Here is a 21,193-nt window from a genome sequence, read left to right on the forward strand (position 1 = left end):
TCCACCTCAAGCAGGTATCCTCCTGGACTTAGCTACCAACTGACCATCTCAATTCTGTGAAAAACAAAAATAAATAATATAATAACTGGAAAACGCACCTCTTGTTTAAAAATATGATCAAACTCTGGTAGGTCTCCTCAACAGATATAGGATCTTAATTTGAGCCAGTTTGCCACAGCAGGAAAATAATCCTGCAGCAACAGGAAATGTGAATTATTATGTGGATTATAATTCTTGGACATTTTCTATAGGGGTTGATAAATTTTTCGTTAGGGCAAATCACGTCTGCCATTTTAAAGTTGAAATTACAAACTTTAGAAGCCTTTTAAAACTTTTAATACACTACACGTTTGCATTTCCTGCTATGCAGGAACAAAAGAGAGATCAAATTAAGATCCAACATCTGTAGGACTTACCCATTGACCGGCATCTCAATAAAAAAAAACTAAACAAACACAGAATTTAATAACAGAATAATTGGAAGATATGTATCTCATTTGAAAATATTGCCGTGGCTTGCCTTTAATCTCTGAGGGAAATGAATTAATATAAATTACCTGAGTGAAGAGAGGTCAGAGACCAGGTAATGTACAGAGAAATATCAAGAAATTACAGGGCAGAGTGAATGATTCCTTCTGTTATTTGTGCAGTCTACCATAAGGTCGTACGAAGAAAAAAAAAGATTCAAGGTTTTATACAGTATGTGCATCGTGCACTGCTTGTCCAGAGTGGTTATAAAGAGATGATTGTCCCTGTTCTTGACCTCACATATATAGCTCATCCCCCGAACAGAGATGACATGGAACAGGGGAAGCATGGCCCTAACGTGCCTACTGCTGCTGAAGATGCAGAAGGTGAGATATGAGCAAAAGACTGTATTGAGACTGTATCTGTTACAGTGCCTTGCAAAAGTATTCATCCCCCTTGGTGTTTTTCCTATTTTGTTGCATTACAACCTGTAATTTAAATTGATTTTTATTTGGATTCCATGTAATGGGGACACACAAAATAGTCAAAATAGGTGAAGTTAAATTCAAAAAAAAAAATAACAGAAAAGTGGTGCGTGCATATGTATTCACCCCCTTTGCTATGAAGCCCCTAAATAAGATCTGGTGCAACCAATTACCTTCAGAAGTCACATAATTAGTTAAATAAAGTCCACCTGTGCGCAATCTAAGTGTCACATGATCTCAGTAAAGATACACCTGTTCTGAAAGGCCCCAGAGTCTGCAACACCACTAAACAAGGGGCACCACCAAGCAAGCGGCACCATGAATACCAAGAAGCTCTCCAAACAGGTCAGGGACAAAGTTGTGGAAAAGTACAGATCAGGGTTGGGTTATAAAAGAATATCAGAAACGTTGAACATCCCACGGAGCACCATTAAATCCATTATTAAAAAATGGAAAGAATATGGCACCACAACAAACCTGCCATGAGAGGGCCGCCCACCAAAACTCACGGACCAGGCAAGGATGACATTAATCAGAGAGGCAACAAAGAGACCAAAGATAACCCTGAAGGAGCTGCAAAGCTCCACAGCAGAGATTGGAGTATCTGTCCATAGGACCACTTTAAGCCGTACACTCCACAGAGCTGGGCTTTACGGAAGAGTGGCCAGAAAAAAGACATTGTTTAAAGAAAGAAATAAGCATGTGGGAGACTCCCCAAACATATGGAAGAAGGTACTCTGGTCAGATGAGACTAAAATTGAGCTTTTTGGCTATCAAGGAAAACGCTATGTCTGGCGCAAACCCAACACCTCTCATCACCCCAAGAACACCATCCCCACAGTGAAGCATGGTGGTGGCAGCATCATGCTGTGGGGATGTTTTTCATCGGCAGGGACTGGGAAACTGGTCAGAATTGAAGGGATGATGGATGGCGCTAAATACAGGGAAATCCTTGAGGGAAACTTGTTTCAGTCTTTTAGAGATTTGAGACTGGGACGGAGGTTCACCTTCCAGCAGGACAATGACCCTAAGCATACTGCTAAAGCAACACTTGAGTGGTTTAAGGGTAAACATTTAAATGTCTTGGAATGGCCTAGTCAAAGCCCAGACCTCAATCCAATTGAGAATCTGTGGTATGACTTAAAGATTGCTGTACACCAGCGGAACCCATCCAACTTGAAGGAGCTCGAGCAGTTTTGCCTTGAAGAATGGGCTAAAATCCCAGTGGCTAGATGTGCCAAGCTCATAGAGACATACCCCCAGTGGCTTGCGAAAGTATTCACCCCCCTTTGCATTTTTCCTATTTTGTTGCTATTTTTGGGGGGTTTGTATCATTTCATTTACACAACATGCCTACCACTTTGAAGATGCAAATTATTTTAAAGCAATTACAGCTTTAAGTCTCTTGGTGTATGTCTCTGTAAGCTTGGCACATCTAGCCACTGGGATCTTTGCCCATTCTTCAAGGCAAAACTGCTCCAGCTCCTTCAAGTTGGATGGGTTCCGCTGGCGTACAGCAATTTTTAAGTCATGCCACAGATTCTCAATTGGATTGAGGTCTGGGCTTTGACTAGGCCATTCCAAGACATTTAAATGTTTAACCTTAAACCACTCAAGTCTTGCTTTAGCAGTATGCTTAGGGTCATTGTCCAGCTGGAAGGTGATCCTCCGTCCCAGTCTCAAATCTCTGGAAGTGTCAAGGTAGATGTAGGTGGGTGTGGGTGGAATTAGGCGCAGGACGCAGTACGTTAGTCCAACAGACTTTAGTGATGCACAGCAAAAACAAACACGAAAGAAATGCCCTGAGGCAAAAGCTCCGCACGTAGGCGAAAACACAAGCGCACAAACAGGTGCGACAAAATACTCCCAAAACTAAGGAGCAAAGTAGCTCAACCGAGCAAACAGTAATAATCCAGCCTACTGGCACGACAGTAAAACAATCACACACAACACTAGACAAACACAACGAGAACTTAAAGGACACTAATTACACTAAACGATAACAGGTGTACAACAATCAGACAAAAGCAAACGAACATAGAAACATGCAACGGTGGCAGCTAGTATTCCGGAGACGACGAACGCCGAAGCCTGCCCGAGCAAGGGAGAGAGGCAGCCTCGGCCGAAACCGTGACAGTACCCCCCACTTGACGCGCGGCTCCAGACGTGCGCCGACTCCGGCCTCGGGGACGACCAGGAGGACGCGGAGCAGGGTGCGTCGGGTGCCCCCCATGGAATTCCGTCAGGAGAGACGGGTCCAAAATGTCTCTCCTCGGCACCCAGCACCGTTCCTCCGGGCCGTACCCCTCCCACTCCACTAGATATTGGAGACCCCCCATCCGATGTCTCGAATCCAAGATGGACCGTACGGAGTACGCCGGTGCCCCCTCGATGTCCAATGGGGGCGGAGGAGTCTCCCTGATCTCACTTTCTTGGAGTGGGCCAGCTACCACCGGCCTGAGAAGAGACACATGGAACGAGGGGTTAATACACTTATACTCAACAGGTAGTTGTAATTTGTAACACACCTCGTTCAACCTTCTCAGGACTTTAAATGGCCCTACAAACCGCCGACCCAGTTTCCGACAGGGCAGGCGGAGGAGCAGGTTTCTGGTAGAGAGCCAGACTCGATCACCAGGTGCGTACACCGGTCCCTCACTGCGGTGGAGATCGGCGCTCGCCTTATGACGTCGGAGGGCCCGCTGCAGGTGGACGTGTGCAGCGTTCCATGTCTCCTCCGAGCGCCGCGCCCACTCATCCACCGCAGGAGCCTCGATCTGGCTCTGCTGCCAAGGTGCCAGAACCGGCTGGTAACCTAACACACATTGAAAAGGGGGTTAGGTTAGTGGAGGAATGGCGTAGGGGAATTCTGGGCCATCTCGGCCCAGGGAACGTACCTTGCCCACTCCTCCGGCCGGTCCTGGCAGTATGTTCTAAGAAACCTACCCACATCCTGGTTCACGCGTTCCACCTGCCCATTACTCTCCGGGTGGTAACCCGAGGTGAGGCTCACCGAGACCCCCAACCGCTCCATAAAAGCTCTCCAGACTCTGGAGGTAAATTGGGGACCTCGATCAGACACAATATCCTCGGGTACCCCCGTAGTGCCGGAACACATGGGTGAATAGTGCTTCGCGGTTTGCAGGGCAGTAGGAAGGCCCGGCATAGGGAGCAAACGACAGGCCTTAGAAAACCGGTCCACAACGACCAGTATAGTGGTATTCCCCTGTGAAGGAGGAAGGTCTGTGAGGAAATCCACCGAGAGGTGAGACCATGGTCGCTGTGGAACGGGCAGGGGTAGTAACTTACCCCTAGGCAGATGTCTAGGCGCCTTACACTGGGTGCACACCGAGCAGGAGGAAACATAAACCCTCACATCCCTCGCCAACGTGGGCCACCAGTACTTGGTACTAAGACAGTGCACTGTCCGGCCGATACCAGGGTGTCCAGAGGAGGGTGACGTGTGAGCCCAATAGATCAAACGATCCCGAACCTCGAGCGGAACGTACTTCCGACCCTCCGGGCATTGAGGTGGACTAGGGTCGGTGCGTAACGCCCGCTCGAGTTCAGCATCGACCTCCCACACTACCGGTGCCACCAGACAAGACTCCGGCAGTATGGGAGTGGGCTCCACGGACCTCTCCTCCGTGTCATACCGCCGAGACAGTGCGTCTGCCTTACCGTTCTGTGACCCAGGGATGTACGTGATCTTAAATGTGAAACGGGTCAAAAACATATTCCACCTCGCCTGGCGAGGGTTCAGCCTCCTCGCTGCCCGGATGTACTCCAGGTTACGGTGGTCCGTCAAAATGAGGAAAGGGTGTTGAGCCCCCTCAAGCCAGTGCCTCCACACCTTTAGGGCCTGTACCACGGCTAACAACTCCCTGTCCCCCACGTCATAGTTTCGCTCCACCGGACTGAGCTTCTTGGAATAAAAAGCACAGGGGCGGAGCTTAGGTGGCGCGCCGGACCGTTGCGACAGCACGGTTCCTTTACCGGCCTCTGACGCGTCCACCTCTACCTGAAATGGAAAAGAGGGATCCGGATGCGCCAGCACCGGAGCCGAGGTAAACAGGTCCTTCAGCCTCCCAAACGCCCTGTCCGCCTCGGCTGACCACTGCAGACGCACCGGACCCCCCTTCAAAAGAGACGTTATGGGAGCTGCCACCTGTCCAAAACCCCGGATAAACCTCCGGTAATAATTCGCAAACCCCAAAAACTGCTGCACCTCCTTCACAGTAGTTGGCGTTTGCCAATTACGCACGGCTGACACCCGGTCTACCTCCATCTTCACCCCTGACGCAGACAACTGATAACCCAAAAAGGAGACCGACTCCTGGAAGAACAGACACTTCTCTGCCTTGACATACAGGTCGTGCTCCAACAGTCTCCGCAACACTCGGCGCACCAGGGCCACATGCTCGACTCGGGTAGGCGAGTACACGAGAATGTCATCGATGTACACGACCACCCCCTGCCCCTGCATGTCCCTGAAGATCTCATCCACGAATGATTGGAAAACTGAAGGAGCGTTCATCAACCCGTATGGCATGACAAGATACTCGTAATGGCCCGAGGTGGTACTAAAGGCTGTCTTCCATTCATCGCCCCCCCTAATGCGCACCAAGTTGTACGCGCTCCTGAGATCTAATTTAGTGAAGAAACGCGCCCCGTGCAATGACTCCGTCATGGTCGCAATCAGCGGGAGTGGATAACTGTACTTCACCGTGATCTGATTGAGACCACGGTAATCAATGCACGGGCGTAATCCTCCATCCTTTTTCTTCACAAAAAAGAAACTCGAGGACGCAGGGGAAGTTGAAGGCCGTATGTATCCTTGTCTCAGAGATTCGTCTATGTACGTCTCCATAGCTCTCTTCTCCTCCTGAGACAGAGGATACACATGGCTCCGTGGGAGCGCAGCTCCTGCCTGGAGGTCTATCGCACAATCTCCCTGCCTATGGGGAGGCAACTGCGTCGCCCTCGACTTACTGAACACAATAGCCAAATCCCCATACTCAGGGGGAACGTGCACTGCGGGCACCTGGTTTGGACTCTCCACCGAGGTAGCCCCTATGGAAACGCCTAAACATCGACCCACACACTGGGCAGACCACTCCATCAGAGCCCTCTCCTGCCACGAAATCGATGGGTTATGGGTACTCAACCAGGGCATGCCCAGCACCACCGGATACGCAGGCGAGTCGATCAGAAATAGCTGGATCATCTCCTGATGACCCCCCCTGCGCACACATCCTAAGTGGCGCAGTGACCTCCCTGATCAAGCCCGCACCCAACGGACGGCTATCTAGGGCATGAACGGGGAAGGGAACGTCCACAGGGAGAAGGGGAATCCCTAAGGCTAAACAAAACTTTTTATCAACAAAATTCCCAGCCGCGCCTGAATCTACCAGCGCCTTATGCTGGGAATGAGGTGCTACCTGTGGAAAACGCACAGATATACAGAAATGTGCAACAGAGAGCTCTGGGTGAGTGGGGCGCCTACTCACCTGGAAGGACTCCCCAGTGCGGGACCTGTCGTTCTCTCCCCGAGGAGGCCATCCCCAGCACCTAGCCGCGGTGTGTCCTCCCCGACCACAGTTGGTGCAGGAGATGGACCCCCTTGTAAGCCGACCCCTCCTCTCTCTAGCGCCAGCGCCCCCCGAGCTCCATGGGGCACGGCTCGGAGGCGCTGGAGGGTGAAATGGACGGACCCCCCCTCGGAACGTCCGCGGGAAGCTAGCAGGGTATCCAGCCTGATGGACATGTCGACCAACTGGTCGAACGAGAGGCTGGTGTCCCTACAGGCCAGCTCCCTACGGACGTCCTCGCGTAGACTACATCTCTAGTGATCGATGAGAGCCCGCTCATTCCACCCTGCATCCGCCGCTAGGGTATGGAACTCCAAGGCGAACTCCTGGGCACTCCTCTTCCCCTGCCGGAGGCCGACCAGACGCTCCCCCGCCGCTTTCCCCTCCGGGGGATGGTCAAACACCGCCCTGAAGCGGCGGGAGAACTCGTCGTAGGTGATGGTGTTAGCGTCGATCCTCCTCCACTCTGCGTTGGCCCATTCCAACGCCTTCCCGGAAAGGCAGGAGATCAGGGCGGACACACTCTCGTGTCCCGAGGGCGTCGGGTGCACGGTGGCCAGGTAAAGCTCCACCTGGAGAAGGAATCCCTGACACCCAGCCGCGGTCCCATCGTAGGCCCTCGGGAGCGAGAGTCGAACTCCTCGGGGTTCCGGAGCGGGAATGGGCTGAGTGGCCGATGGTGCGGGCAGGGAGGATGGCGGTGGAGGAGTCCCTCGGGTCTTCCAGCCTCGGATGGTGGTGATCACCTCCTGCAGTGCGGACCCCATCCGCAGGATCTGGTCATTCTGCTCACGGACCCTGTCCTCCAACGTCGCCTGTGCTGCTGCGGCTCCTGCTGATTCCATCGAGTTGGGTGTGTGATTCTGTCAAGGTAGATGTAGGTGGGTGTGGGTTGAATCAGGCGCAGGACGCAGTACGTTAGTCCAACAGACTTTAGTGATGCACAGCAAAAACAAACACAAAAGAAATGCCCTGAGGCAAAAGCTCCGCACGTAGGCGAAAACACAAGCGCACAAACAGGTGCGACAAAATACTCCCAAAACTAAGGAGCAAAGTAGCTCAACCGAGCAAACAGTAATAATCCAGCCTACTGGCACGACAGTAAAACAATCACACACAACACTAGACAAACACAACGAGAACTTAAAGGACACTAATTACACTAAACGATAACAGGTGTACAACAATCAGACAAAAGCAAACGAACATAGAAACATGCAACGGTGGCAGCTAGTATTCCGGAGACGACGAACGCCGAAGCCTGCCCGAGCAAGGGAGAGAGGCAGCCTCGGCCGAAACCGTGACAGGAAGACTGAAACAGGTTTTCCTCAAGAATTTCCCTGTATTTAGCGTCATCCATCATTCCTTCAATTCTGACCAGTTTCCCAGTCCCTGCCGATGAAAAACATCCCCACAGCATGATGCTGCCACCACCATGCTTCACTGTGGGGATGGTGTTCTCGGGGTGATGAGAGGTGTTGGGTTTGCGCCAGACATAGCGTTTTCCTTGATAGCCAAAAAGCTCAATTTTAGTCTCATCTGACCAGAGTACCTTCTTTCATATGTTTGGGGAGTCTCCCACATGCCTTTTGGCGAACACCAAACGTGTTTGGCTTTTTTCTGGCCACTCTTCCGTAAAGCCCAGCTCTGTGGAGTGTATGGCTTAAAGTGGTCCTATGGACAGATACTCCAAACTCCGCTGTGGAGCTTTGCAGCTCCTTCAGGGTTATCTTTGGTCTCTTTGTTGCCTCTCTGATTAATGCCCTCCTTGCCTGGTCCGTGAGTTTTGGAGGGCGGCCCTCTCTTGGCAGGGGGTGAATAGTTATGCACGCTCAAGTATTCTGTTTTGTTGTCTTATTTGTTGTTTGTTTCACCCCAAAAATTATTTTGCATCTTCAAAGTGGTAGGCATGTTGTGTAAATCAAATGATACAAACCCCCAAAAAATCCATTTTAATTCCAGCTTGTAAGGCAACTAAATAGGAAAAATGCCAAGGGGGTTGAATACTTTCGCAAGCCACTGTACATGCTAATTTTGAGTATTGATTTGAGTAGAACCATACAGTATATAGAGATGGATGGTTCTGTTATTGAGTCTTGAGTGTTGTTGAGTGTGACACACTACAATAGCCAAAGTGATATCAATAGCCACTTGTAACTGTTGTACACTGTAGAGTACAGTGAGTGTACAGTGTACAGTGAGATGAAGCTGTAAACAGGAAACAGCTATTGTTTAGTGGTTGGACTGTGGTGAGACAGAACGTGGCTACTGTCATGCAGAGCAATACATTTTTAGCTGCCCCCTCCAGTGAAACCTTTCATAAGTTCATTCATTATATAATTCATTCACTCATGTTTTTGAATTCCAACTAGATGGCTAAAGAGAAGTAGGCTATTCATTACTCAGTAATAAAAACATAGAGCAAAGTGTTACCAAACACACACATCCACACATACCAGAAAATACTGAATGATAGAATGTACTGTACTTGTTATTAGTCTCTTGGTTCTTCCTGACTCATTGTTTTGTTTCCTCTTCCAGGTGGAGATGGTTGGTGGGAAAGTCCTGGAGGAGACCTACATGAGGTGGATTTACTACAAAGACGAGTGTGTGAAGATGATTGACAATGAGCCATTTCCTCAAGGTAAGAACACAACTCGACTCAAATAGATTTGGCATTTAGAAGAGGTTCCTTGGTAAACTTCCCACAGTCTCTCACACAACTGGGAGTAGAGTGCCATAAGTATGGCAAGCAAGACTAATTAAGGATAAAATAGGATGGGTTCCATTGGCATATTTTTGTACTTTTATATTATGAAGTGGCCCATAGGGCATCTGGTGGAACAGTGGTTCACAACCTTCTTTGATTACTGTACCACCGATTGAATTTTGCTCTGCCCAGAATACCCCTGAAGTACCCCCTCACGTGCATTTTACCAGTAAACCTATGGTCTCACGAGTCTTCTCAAGTACCCCCTATGGATAGGCCAAGTACCCCCAGGGGTCCTAGTACCCCTGGTTGGGAACCACTGTGGTAGAAGATGTAATTTATTTATACAGGAAACATAGACATATAAGTTTGCATTGAAGTGCAGCTAATTGTAGTTGCCTTTCCTTGGTCAAATGGAATTGCCTCGTAAACCATTCTAAACACTGCACACAACATTGTGGTCAGTCTGGTTGACCAGGCTGCAAATGGAACGCTCATGGTCATGTTCTTTGTCTGTCTCCCAGGCTTGTTCTGTAACAGGACGTTTGACCGCTACGCCTGCTGGCCTGATGGTCCTCCTGGGTTGGTGGTCAACGTATCCTGTCCCTCCTACCTGCCCTGGTTCGACAAGGGTGACTGACCTTTGACTTTCATCTACCTTGTATTGTCGATGATCATCTATTCAATTGTGATATGATGTCACAGAATAACACCACAAATACAGTGGGGAAAAAAAGTATTTAGTCAGCCACCAATTGTGCAAGTTCTCCCACTTAAAAAGATGAGAGAGGCCTGTAATTTTCATCATAGGTACACGTCAACTATGACAGACAAATTGAGCATTTTCTTTCCCAGAAAATCACATTGTAGGATTTTTCATGAATTTATTTGCAAATTATGGTGGAAAATAAGTATTTGGTCACCTACAAACAAGCAAGATTTCTGGCTCTCACAGACCTGTAACTTCTTCTTTAAGAGGCTCCTCTGTCCTCCACTCGTTACCTGTATTAATGGCACCTGTTTGAACTTGTTATCAGTATAAAAGACACCTGTCCACAACCTCAAACAGTCACACTCCAAACTCCACTATGGCCAAGACCAAAGAGCTGTCAAAGGACACCAGAAACAAAATTGTAGACCTGCACCAGGCTGGGAAGACTGAATCTGTAATAGGTAAGCAGCTTCGTTTGAAGAAATCAACTGTGGGAGCAATTATTAGGAAATGGAAGACATACAAGACCACTGATAATCTCCCTCGATCTGGGGCTCCACGCAAGATCTCACCCCGTGGGGTCAAAATGATCACAAGAACGGTGAGCAAAAATCCCAGAACCACACGGGGGGGACCTAGTGAATGACCTGCAGAGAGCTGGGACCAAAGTAACAAAGCCTACCATCAGTAACACACTACGCCGCCAGGGACTCAAATCCTGCAGTGCCAGACGTGTCCCCCTGCTTAAGCCAGTACATGTCCAGGCCCGTCTGAAGTTTGCTAGAGTGCATTTGGATGATCCAGAAGAGGATTGGGAGAATGCCATATGGTCAGATGAAACCAAAATATAACTTTTTGGTAAAAACTCAACTCGTCGTGTTTGGAGGACAAAGAATGCTGAGTTGCATCCAAAGAACACCATACCTACTGTGAAGCATGGGGGTGGAAACATCATGCTTTGGGGCTGTTTTTCTGCAAAGAGAAAAGGACGACTGATCCGTGTAAAGGAAAGAATGAATGGGGCCATGTATTGTGAGATTTTGAGTGAAAACCTCCTTCCATCAGCAAGGGCATTGAAGATGAAACGTGGCTGGGTCTTTCAGCATGACAATGATCCCAAACACACCGCCCGGGCAACGAAGGAGTGGCTTCGTAAGAAGCATTTCAAGGTCCTGGAGTGGCCTAGCCAGTCTCCAGATCTCAACCCCATAGAAAATCTTTGGAGGGAGTTGAAAGTCCGTGTTGCCCAGCGACAGCCCCAAAACATCACTGCTCTAGAGGAGATCTGCATGGAGGAATGGGCCAAAATACCAGCAACAGTGTGTGAAAACCTTGTGAAGACTTACAGAAAACGTTTGACCTGTGTCATTGCCAACAAAGGGTATATAACTAAGTATTGAGAAACTTTTGTTATTGACCAAATACTTATTTTCCACCATAGTTTGCAAATAAATTCATTACAAATCCTACAATGTGATTTTCTGGGTTTTTTTCCCTCAATTTGTCTGTCATAGTTGACGTGTACCTATGATGAAAATTACAGGCCTCTCTCATCTTTTTAAGTGGGAGAACTTGCACAATTGGTGGCTGACTAAAGACTTTTTTCCCCCACTGTATATTGACCTTTTCATAAAACATATCAAAGTAGGAGTGCTGTTCATATAATCGTATTCATTATGATCTAAATGGCAAAACTGATCCTATTTTAGCACTCCTACGCTGAGACACAGGTCCAATAATTATGCCCATTCAGAACCATTGTTTGCGTGTGTTGCTTTCAGAATAGTGTGTGGGTGTGTGTGGGCAAAAGCTGTATGAATGTTTCTGTGGGAAAATATTTTTGTATGTGCACTCTGAATGTGTATTTATGTGTGTGTGTGCGTGCGTGCATATGTGCGCACACACTGGACATGTCCGCGGGATGTCCAGTGTCTCAGGGTGTGGTGCGTCGGCAGTGTGGCTCTGATGGCCACTGGGTGGAGGAGGAGGACGGGGAAGTCTGGAGGGACATGTCTCAGTGTGAAGAGGAACAAGAAGTCACATCTCAGGAGGTACCTGACAAAAACACTATGGAACAGAAGGCTGATTTACCTGAAGAGCTCAGGGGCACAGTGCTCATTAACACCTACAAGTAAAAAACAATAGATCACTATCTATTGTTTTTTACTTATAGATGTAAATAAGCACTGTGCCCCTGGGCGCTTCAGGTAAATCATCCTTCTATTCCGTCATTTGGAGAGCTGTACTGCTGTCAATTTATGCAGTACCTTGACGCGAAGCCTTCAATGTCTGCAAATCTGAAGGGTCTGGATATTGTAGGTATAAGCAGTGTAGTGATGGAGTATCCACCTTACAGATCTGCAAACATTAATGGATTAAGGCTAAGTGGAATGGCTAGGAAGCAATTTGGGAGCGGCTGACGCTTTTAAATGTTAGTTTCAATGCTCAGTGTTTTTCAAGTAGTTTATGTCTTTGTTGGTGACAACATGTGTATATAAAGTATTTCTTAACATAATCTCTTCCGACATGAGTTTCCATGATAACGCGATCTGCGTGTTTCCACAGCTGTGGTTCAAGCAGTTGATGGTGAGCTTCAGGATGCTTTACACTGTTGGCTACACCCTGTCCCTCTTCACCCTTGTCTCAGCAGTCATCATTCTACTGAGTATCAGGTACACTTGTCCCTCTCTTCATCACCACTCTTCAAATAGAAACACTGGTCCAGTTCACTCATCTTGACTCCAGTAATCAAGCACTTCCATCAAAGTCATATTTACCACAGAAAGCTCAAAAGGAGGCTTTGGATGAGCATTGTAAAAGCAACCCTAGAGAAGTAACAGCATGGGAAGGGGCTGTGAGTGTGACTAAACATAAGGACATCTTGAGAAGATTTCTTGGTAGTATTCTTTGATGATATTTTTTGGTAGTAATACTTCTTGCCAATCTGCCTCTATTGTTCCCTGTCAGGAAGCTTCACTGCACCCGTAACTACATCCACGCAAACCTGTTTGTGTCTTTCATCCTGCGAGCCGTGTCGGTGATCGTCAAGGACACCATGCTGGAGCGTCACTGGGGCCGGGAGATCATGAGACAGGCCGACCTAGAAGAAATGCTGAGCCACGAGGTGGGTTGTGGGTTGCAAGTCATCCCATGACATCATAATAGTCCAATCTAAAATAGCACCCTAGGCCATTAAACTTTATATTTACACCTCTGTGTTTCTTGCAGATTTGGAGCTACTCGTAACATTGTGTTGCCAGGGTAGATTTTCCCCTGTACCTATGTATTGTTGGATATCCGTTACAGTGTATTTGCCAGAGATGATAGTTTCCCCTGTGCCTGTAACCTCCCGAGTGGCGCAGTGGTCTAAGGCACTGCATCGCAGTGCTAGCTGTGCCACTAGAGATCCTGGTTCGAATCCAGGCTCTGCTGTAGCCGGCCGCAACCGGGAGACCAATGGGGCGGCGCACAATTGGCCCAGCGTCGTCCAGGGTAGGGGAGGGAATGGCCGGCAGGGAGGTAGCTCAGTTGGTAGAGCATGGCGTTTGCAACGCCAGGGTTGTGGGTTCGTTTCCCACGGGGGGGCAGTATGAAAATAAAAAAGAATAATGTATGCACTAACTGTAAGTCGCTCTGGATAAGAGCGTCTGCTAAATGACGTAAATGTAAATGTAAAATGTTTCGTTGATCGCTATTTGAGTGCATTTGTGTGTCTACGAAGGAATAAACTCTGTATTCGGTGATTACCCTCCTGCGCCTGACTCCATTCCATCACAGCCATCTTTATATTTATCTCAAGGCTGCCATTGGCTGCAGGATGGCCCAGGTGGTGATGCAGTATTGTGTACTAGCCAATCACTACTGGTTCTTTGGAGAGGCCATCTACCTGTATTCGGTGCTCATCGCCTCCGTATTCATTGAGAACAACAAGTGCTTGCCTTACATCTGCCTCGGCTGGGGTGAGTAACGTATCCTTTGTCTGCATCCAAAATACCACTTCTGCCTTTTTCATCCACCTGTGTCTTCTTAATGCTCATTGTATTTCTTTGTCAGGAACCCCTCTTTTATTTGTCATTCCTTGGATGTTGGCCAAGCTATTGAGAGAAAACAAAGAGTGAGTGTGTGTCCGTGTGTCACCTCAATCAGTGCACACTGCATGGCCTATTGTTTGTATTGATTTAGCTGAGACAGGCCTAAACAGTGAATGTCCCAATCTGGTACCCTCAGGTGCTGGGCAGTCAATGAAAATATGAGCTACTGGTGGATAATACGGTTCCCCATTCTGTTTGCGTCACTGGTGAGGGCGGCTATTGGCTCTGTTTTTGTTATGTAAATGTTTCACTGTGGGTGTGCGTGTGTGTGTGTGTATGTGTGTGCGTGTGTGTGTGTATTTGCATGCGTGTCTGTGTGCATTGTATTGTTTAGTTTTGGTCTGCATATTTATAGCCTACTTGTCATACATGGCTGTGTATCTGTGTTTGTTTTTGAAAGATTGTATTTGCTACTGTCAACAGATCAATTTATTGATTTTCATGAAGATTTTGAAGGTTATTCTGTCCAAACTACGTGCCAACAATCAGAATGGCTATCCTGACTACAAGCTTCGGTAAGGAAGAAAGACAAGAGACTGATATAATGATATTACATACAGTACCAGTCAAAAGTTTGGACACAACTACTCAATCCAGGGTTTTTCTTGATTTTTACTATTTTCTACATTGTAGAATAATAGTGAAGACATCAAAACCATGAAATAACACATATGGAATCATGTAGTAACCAAATAAGTTGTGATGGGTGATTGGAAGGAGTCAGGCACAGGAGGGTAAATCACAGAATAACTGGATTTATTCCGGAATACAGAGCGCACTGGAACCAACAAGGCACACGGGAAAATAACCTGGCGATACAAAATACAAGGAGCTCCACCGAGCTTCACTATCCTCACAATAAACAATCACACACAAAGACAAGGGGGCAGAGGGAACACTTATACAGGTACTGATGAGGGGATATGAACCAGGTGTGTGTAATAAACAAGACAAAACAAATGGAATGATGAGATGAGGAGCGGCAGTGGCTAGAAGGCCGGTGACGACGAACGCCGAAGCCTGCCCGAACAAGGAGAGGAGGAAGCCTCGGAGGAAGTCGTGACATAAGTGTTAAACAAATCAAAATATATTTTATATTTGAGATTCTTCAAATAGCCACCCTTTGCCTCGATGATAGCTTTTCACACTCTTGGCATTCACTCAACCAGCTTCACCTGTAATGCTTTTCCAACAGTCTTGAAGGAGTTCCCACATATGCTGAGCACTTGTTGGCTGCTTTTCCTTCACTCTGTGGTCCGACTTATCCCAAACCATCTCAATTGGGTTGAGGTCGGGGGATTGTGGAGGCCAGGTCATCTGATGCAGCACTCCATCACTCTCCTTCTTGGTAAAATAGCCCTTACACAGCCATTGTCCTGTTGAAAAAAATGTATAGTCCCACTAAGCCCAAACCAGATGGGATGGCGTATCGCTGCAGAATGCTGTGGTAGCCATGCTGGTTAAGTGTCCCTTGAATTCTACATAAATCACAGACAGTGTCACCAGCAAAGCACCCCCACACCATAACACCTCCTCCTCCATGCTTTACGGTGAGAAATACACATGCGGAGCATTGTTACCTATCGCTACACAAAAGCCACGGCCCTTCCAGAGCAAGGGAAACAACTACACATGTAGAGATCATCCGTTCACCCACACCGTGTCTCACAAAGACACAGCGGTTGCAACCAAAAATCTCCAATTTGGACTCCAGACCAAAGGACAAATTTCCACCGGTCTAATGTCCATTGCTCGTGTTTCTTGGCCCAAGCAAGTCTCTTCTTCTTATTGGTGTCCTTTATTAGTGGTTTCTTTGCAGCAATTTGACCATGAAGGTCTGATTCACACAGTCCCATCTGAACAGTTGATGTTGAGATGTGTCTGTTACTTGAACTGGGCTGCAATTTCTGAGGCTGGTAACTCTAATCAACTTATAAATAATAATAATAATAATATGCCATTTAGCAGACGCTTTTATCCAAAGCGACTTACAGTCATGCGTGCATACATTTTTTGTGTATGGGTGGTCCCGGGGATCGAACCCACTACCTTGGCGGCGCTTGTAACGCCAAGGTAGTGGGTTCGATCCCCGGGACCACCCATACACAAAAAATGTATGCACGCATGACTGTAAGTCGCTTTGGATAAAAGCGTCTGCTAAATGGCATATTATTATTATTATTATTTATAAGTTGATTAGAGTTATCCTCTGCAGCAGCGGTAACTCTGGGTCTTCCATTCCTGTGGCGGTCCTCATGAGAGCCAGTTTCATTATAGCACTTCATGGTTTTTGCGACTGCACTTGAAGAAACTTTCAAAGTTCTTGAAATGTTCCGTATTGACTGACCTTCATGTCTTAAAGTAATGATGGACTGTCGTTTCTCTTTGCTTATTTGAGCTGTTCTTGCCATAATATGGACTTGGTCTTTTACCAAATAGGGTTATCTTCTGTATACCTTGTCACAACACAACTGATTGGCTCAAACGCATTAAGAAGGAAAGAAATTCCACAAATTAACTTTTAAGAAGGCACACCTGTTAATTGAAATGCATTCCAGGTGACTACCTCATGAAGCTGGTTGAGAGAATGCCAAGAGTGTGCAAAGCTGTCATCAAGGCAAAGGGTGGCTATTTGAAGAATCTCAAATATAAAATATATTTTGATTTGTTTAACACTTTTTTGGTTACTACATGATTCCATATGTGTTATTTCATAGTTTTGATGTCTTCACCATTATTCTACAATGTATAAAATAGTAAAAATAAAGAAAAACCCTTGAATGAGTAGATGTGTCCAAACTTTTGACTGGTAGTGTACATGCCTCTTCCTTTACCGATGTGGCATCCAATTTGATAGATAAAGGGACAGATGAAAAGAAACAGGGCAAGACATGCGGAAAATGACTTGAGACAGTGAGACAAATTGCCTCCCTGTGTCCTGTCTCCTGATAGCTTGGCCAAGGCGACCCTGACCCTCATCCCTCTATTTGGCATCCATGAGGTCATCTTCATCTTCGCCACTGATGAGCAGACCACTGGCATCCTGCGCTACATCAAGGTCTTCTTCACACTCTTCCTCAACTCATTTCAGGTGAGGAACCTGAAAACCAGGTCACCCAGATCAACCCAGTCAATACAAACCATAGCCTAGCATAGCCTTGCATTATTACCTAGCAAATGAAGCCTATCAATGTTCTGTTTAAACCCAAGTGTTGTGTCTCTATAGGGATTTCTGGTGGCTGTGCTGTACTGCTACTGTAACAAAGAGGTTTGTGAGATTCTGTTGTGTTTTTTCTGTTATGTTACATGTTTTTCTATTGTTTTCCATCCATCAAACTCATCACATGCTGCCCCCTGAGGTGTCCCATCCTTTCCTATATAAGCTGTAATGCACACACTTAATGCCAACAGCACATCCCTGATTGAAGACTCATTCGGCTACCTCAATTATCTGTGACAATTGCTGTAAATTGTCTGGGTTATGGTGTGATGTGAAATCAGATGGGTCACAAGTTGTCAGGAGCGACGTGTATGCGGTGAGTGAAGTCAAGCGCAGGACACAGAGATACTAGCAGACGTACTTTACTAAATGTAAAGAACAAAACAAAACCTCTGAACCGGGAGGGAAAAACAACATACACGAGATATGACAAAAGCGATGCCGATACCGCCTAGACACAAACAATAACACACAAATACCAAACGTGAGACAAGGTTAATTATAGGATCTACAATCAAACATAATAGACAACAGCTGTAACCACTCAAGACAAAACAAGACAAACACCGAAACATCGATCGGCAGTAGCTAGTACTCCGGGGACGACGAACGCCGAAGCCTGCCCGAGCAAGGAGGAGGAGCAGCCTCGGCAGAATCCGTGACACAAGTATCTGACAGGTTCGCTAGTATCTGAAATAAATGTTAATGACATTCTGAATTACTTTAAGAATGGGCAACTACTATTATTAGATGATTGCCTTTTGAACGTCAGACTTGTTCATTCTAATGTGCGGTTGTGACAGGTTAAAGGACATATTCATAGCCTGTTATACACTAAAAAGTATTAGTAAGTTCATGGTATGTAAGGATCTTAAAATATCTAAGGTTAAAAAGATAATGCATCCAGTACTAGTTCATAGAGATTGATAAAATGCATAAATGTGTTTAAAATCCGTCAAGAGTCAAAGGGTTAATATTGTAAGAGGAATGTGTAAATGTTATATTGACTACTTTAGTTTGTGGTGCCTAATTTAAGGGTAAAAGTGTTCATCTGTGATCTACTAAATGCTCTTAATCTATGAGCCTGAGATCGATTGCTCTGGTCTCCACCCAACTTCCTGGGGGAATCGCGGTCTTTTTCTCATTACACTAAATTTGTCAGTGAGGAAACATAACTGCGTCACGTTCGTGATTATTTCTCCCCTTTTTTCAGGTACGTTATTGATATGAAACGAGTTAATTTGAATGTAATAACTTGCTAACCTGTGAAGAGAGTTTAAGGTATGTGTTAGTAACATCTTGAGGAAGTTAGAGTTAAGTTGAAGAGAGTTATTAGGTGCGTGTGTGACTGTAATCTGCTTGGTTGCAGCGATAGCTTCGTACTGAGAGTAGCTGCCATTTTATGCTAATTGTGAATGAACATGTGCGTTGTTAATAATAATATTTGGGGTTATTTGTATAATGTGTTTCGAATACTTTGTTGACATGGTTGATAAATGTAGTTATGGGTTACTGAGCTAAAGCTACTTTGTGTTTGACAGTTATATTGAAACATTTGTATATGTTTTAGTGAATTACAGTTTATGCTGTTGTGACTTGAATAAGCTTTGTACCCTACAAATCTCTGGTTCCTGTAGATCTGTTGTTCTGTAAAATGTGGTATTTTTTGTAAAATCATTACACTAAATTTGTCAGTGAGGAAACATAACTGCGTCACGTTCGTGATTATTTCTCCCCTTTTTCAGGGGTGTAACATTTTGGAGGCTCCGCTGAGATTGCTGCTCAGATGTCCGGCTTCCACATCCTGGTCGCTGAATTCCGAGCCAGCTAAATCCCTACATAACAACCCAGGCAGGCTGCAGTGAGGAAAGTGTTGCTGTTCGAGGGGAGCTGGAAGTTGGGGGTTAAGTACGTGTCAACTGAGGCCGTTGAGAGACCATCAGAGACAGTAAGGACCACCTAATTCAGAGTCAACTCCTGCACAGTAAAGGTTCCTCCTGTCCTGTCAACATGACAACCGCCTTGGAAGAACTACAGGAAGAGGTAGTAGGAGAATTGCACACCCTGACTAAAGACAAGTTACTAGACGTATGTGATTTCCTTGACATATCAGGCGAACAGAGAAGAGATGTTCAAGACAAATCCCGCATATCACTGATGACTCACATTATGATGTTCCTTGAAAGAGAGGAAGTTGCAGAGTTAGAAGATGGCGGCATGTCGGAATTATTGTTACTTAAAGACAAAATGACAGAGATGATCAGTGGCATAGATAGCAAGACAGGGCAAATTGACCATGATATTGAAACAGCCAGAACACATCACAGAATAGAGGGACTGAGAACTGTAACCCCACAACAAGGGGTGGGAACTGAGCAGAGTACTGCAGACCAAGCCAGTGATTCTCTGCGCCAGCCCCAACCCCCTGCCCATCTTCAGAGGAGCATGCAGCTCTCACCCAGTGCACAGCCCGGCTCATACTGGCGCAAAGAGTTAAAAATTTCTGGTCAGATAGGTGAACCGGGCCAGAAAGATAAACTGACTTTTTCCAGCCTTGCCCATCAGATTGAGAATGGACTTAACAGAGGCTATCCTGAGGTAGAAATAGTAGACGCAGTAATCAGGGCTATTTCTCCAGGCTCACAGCTACGCAGCTACTTGGAAGGTAAACCCCAGCTAACTCTTCCCACACTTAGATGCATCCTGCGTTCCCACTTCCAAGAGAAGAGTGCAACAGAGCTTTACAAACAGCTAGCTTCAGAAGCACAGCATAGCAAGGAGACCCCTCAAAGCTTCCTGATGCGCGTCTTAGATTTGAGGCAGAAAGTACTATTTGCGTCCCAGGAGTCAGAATCAGGGCTTAAGTATGACCCTGCCCTAGTCCAGCGCATGTGTTTACACACAGTCCTTACAGGTCTCCAGAGTGACAGTATCAGGATAGACATGCAGCCTCTCCTGCTTGATAGCGAAACATCAGATGAGGTTTTGCTAGAGAAGCTAACATTGCTTGTGCTAATGAGTTAGAAAGACGAAACAAAAAGCGTTTTAATGCCCCACAGCCTGCTACAACTGTAAGTGTAGTCCAGTTAGAAGATACGCCATCTGCAAAGTGTCCTGTGAAGGAAGCCAAAGCTAAGATACCCGCAGAACTGTTAACAGAGTTAGCTGAACTTAAGACAGGTGTAGCTTCCCTAAAAGGTCTCAGTGCAGAGATTGCTCAGATTAAGGAGACATTACAGCAGCCTATGTTTCAGTCATCGCCTTATGCCCATGCCCCACTTCCAGTTAGGAGGCCAGATAGGGAACCCCAGCCACCTGTTTCCCAGCAGCAGTATTACAGCAACTACAGTCAGCCCCATGCACCTGACCCTGCGCAGTATCAATATGCACCTAACCTGTATACCAACCGCTCTGCTCAAGCTCCAAGGAGGTGTTTTGTCTGCCAGCAGGCCAGAACAGATGCACGCTGCACACACTGCTTCCGATGTGGGAGTGGAGAACATTTTCAAGCTGGATGTAAAATCCGGGGAGTCAGACCATCCAAAGAGGCCCCTTTAAACGGGAAGGGTTACCGCTGAGGGACAAGTGTTAACCATAGCTACCAAAAAGTCCCAGAAATGTGCAAATTGTGCCAGAGAAGAGTCATTTGAGAACCTGAAACAATGTTCATCATGTAAAGAGACACTGTACTGTTCCAAAGGATGTCAAAACCAACATTGGACTAAACATAAGGAAAAATGCACTCACCTGAAAATTGACTCTACCTGTGAAAAGCTTTCCTGTACAGAAGAAAATGCCCACTCTTTACCATCCCTAGCTCAAGGTTGCCACCCCCATAAGGTCACCTCGCTAGTCGGTAGACAGTGCCTTGTTGAGTGTCACCTGAATCGCCACCACCTCCAAGCTCTATGGGACA

At 46.6% G+C, this 21,193-nt stretch overlaps 1 protein-coding gene across 1 annotated transcript in view; it reads left to right on the forward strand.

Annotated features, from left to right (window-relative positions):
* The first annotated feature begins 784 nt into the window (after positions 1 to 784).
* LOC121582426 (glucagon receptor-like) overlaps positions 785 to 21,193 on the forward strand; it is a 28,633-nt gene continuing 8,224 nt past the window's right edge. Inside the window, exons 1-12 of the mRNA XM_041898193.1 lie at positions 785 to 854; positions 9,086 to 9,188; positions 9,779 to 9,886; positions 11,896 to 12,017; positions 12,532 to 12,638; positions 12,934 to 13,090; positions 13,766 to 13,925; positions 14,020 to 14,080; positions 14,194 to 14,263; positions 14,481 to 14,572; positions 17,010 to 17,148; positions 17,284 to 17,325. Coding sequence (XP_041754127.1) covers positions 795 to 854; positions 9,086 to 9,188; positions 9,779 to 9,886; positions 11,896 to 12,017; positions 12,532 to 12,638; positions 12,934 to 13,090; positions 13,766 to 13,925; positions 14,020 to 14,080; positions 14,194 to 14,263; positions 14,481 to 14,572; positions 17,010 to 17,148; positions 17,284 to 17,325 — 1,221 coding nt within the window. The 5' untranslated portion in view covers positions 785 to 794. The remainder of the gene's footprint in view (positions 855 to 9,085; positions 9,189 to 9,778; positions 9,887 to 11,895; positions 12,018 to 12,531; positions 12,639 to 12,933; positions 13,091 to 13,765; positions 13,926 to 14,019; positions 14,081 to 14,193; positions 14,264 to 14,480; positions 14,573 to 17,009; positions 17,149 to 17,283; positions 17,326 to 21,193) is intronic.

This window comes from Coregonus clupeaformis, chromosome 1 (assembly GCF_020615455.1).
Source record: "Coregonus clupeaformis isolate EN_2021a chromosome 1, ASM2061545v1, whole genome shotgun sequence".
In the NCBI taxonomy this organism is placed as follows: Eukaryota; Metazoa; Chordata; class Actinopteri; order Salmoniformes; family Salmonidae; genus Coregonus; species Coregonus clupeaformis.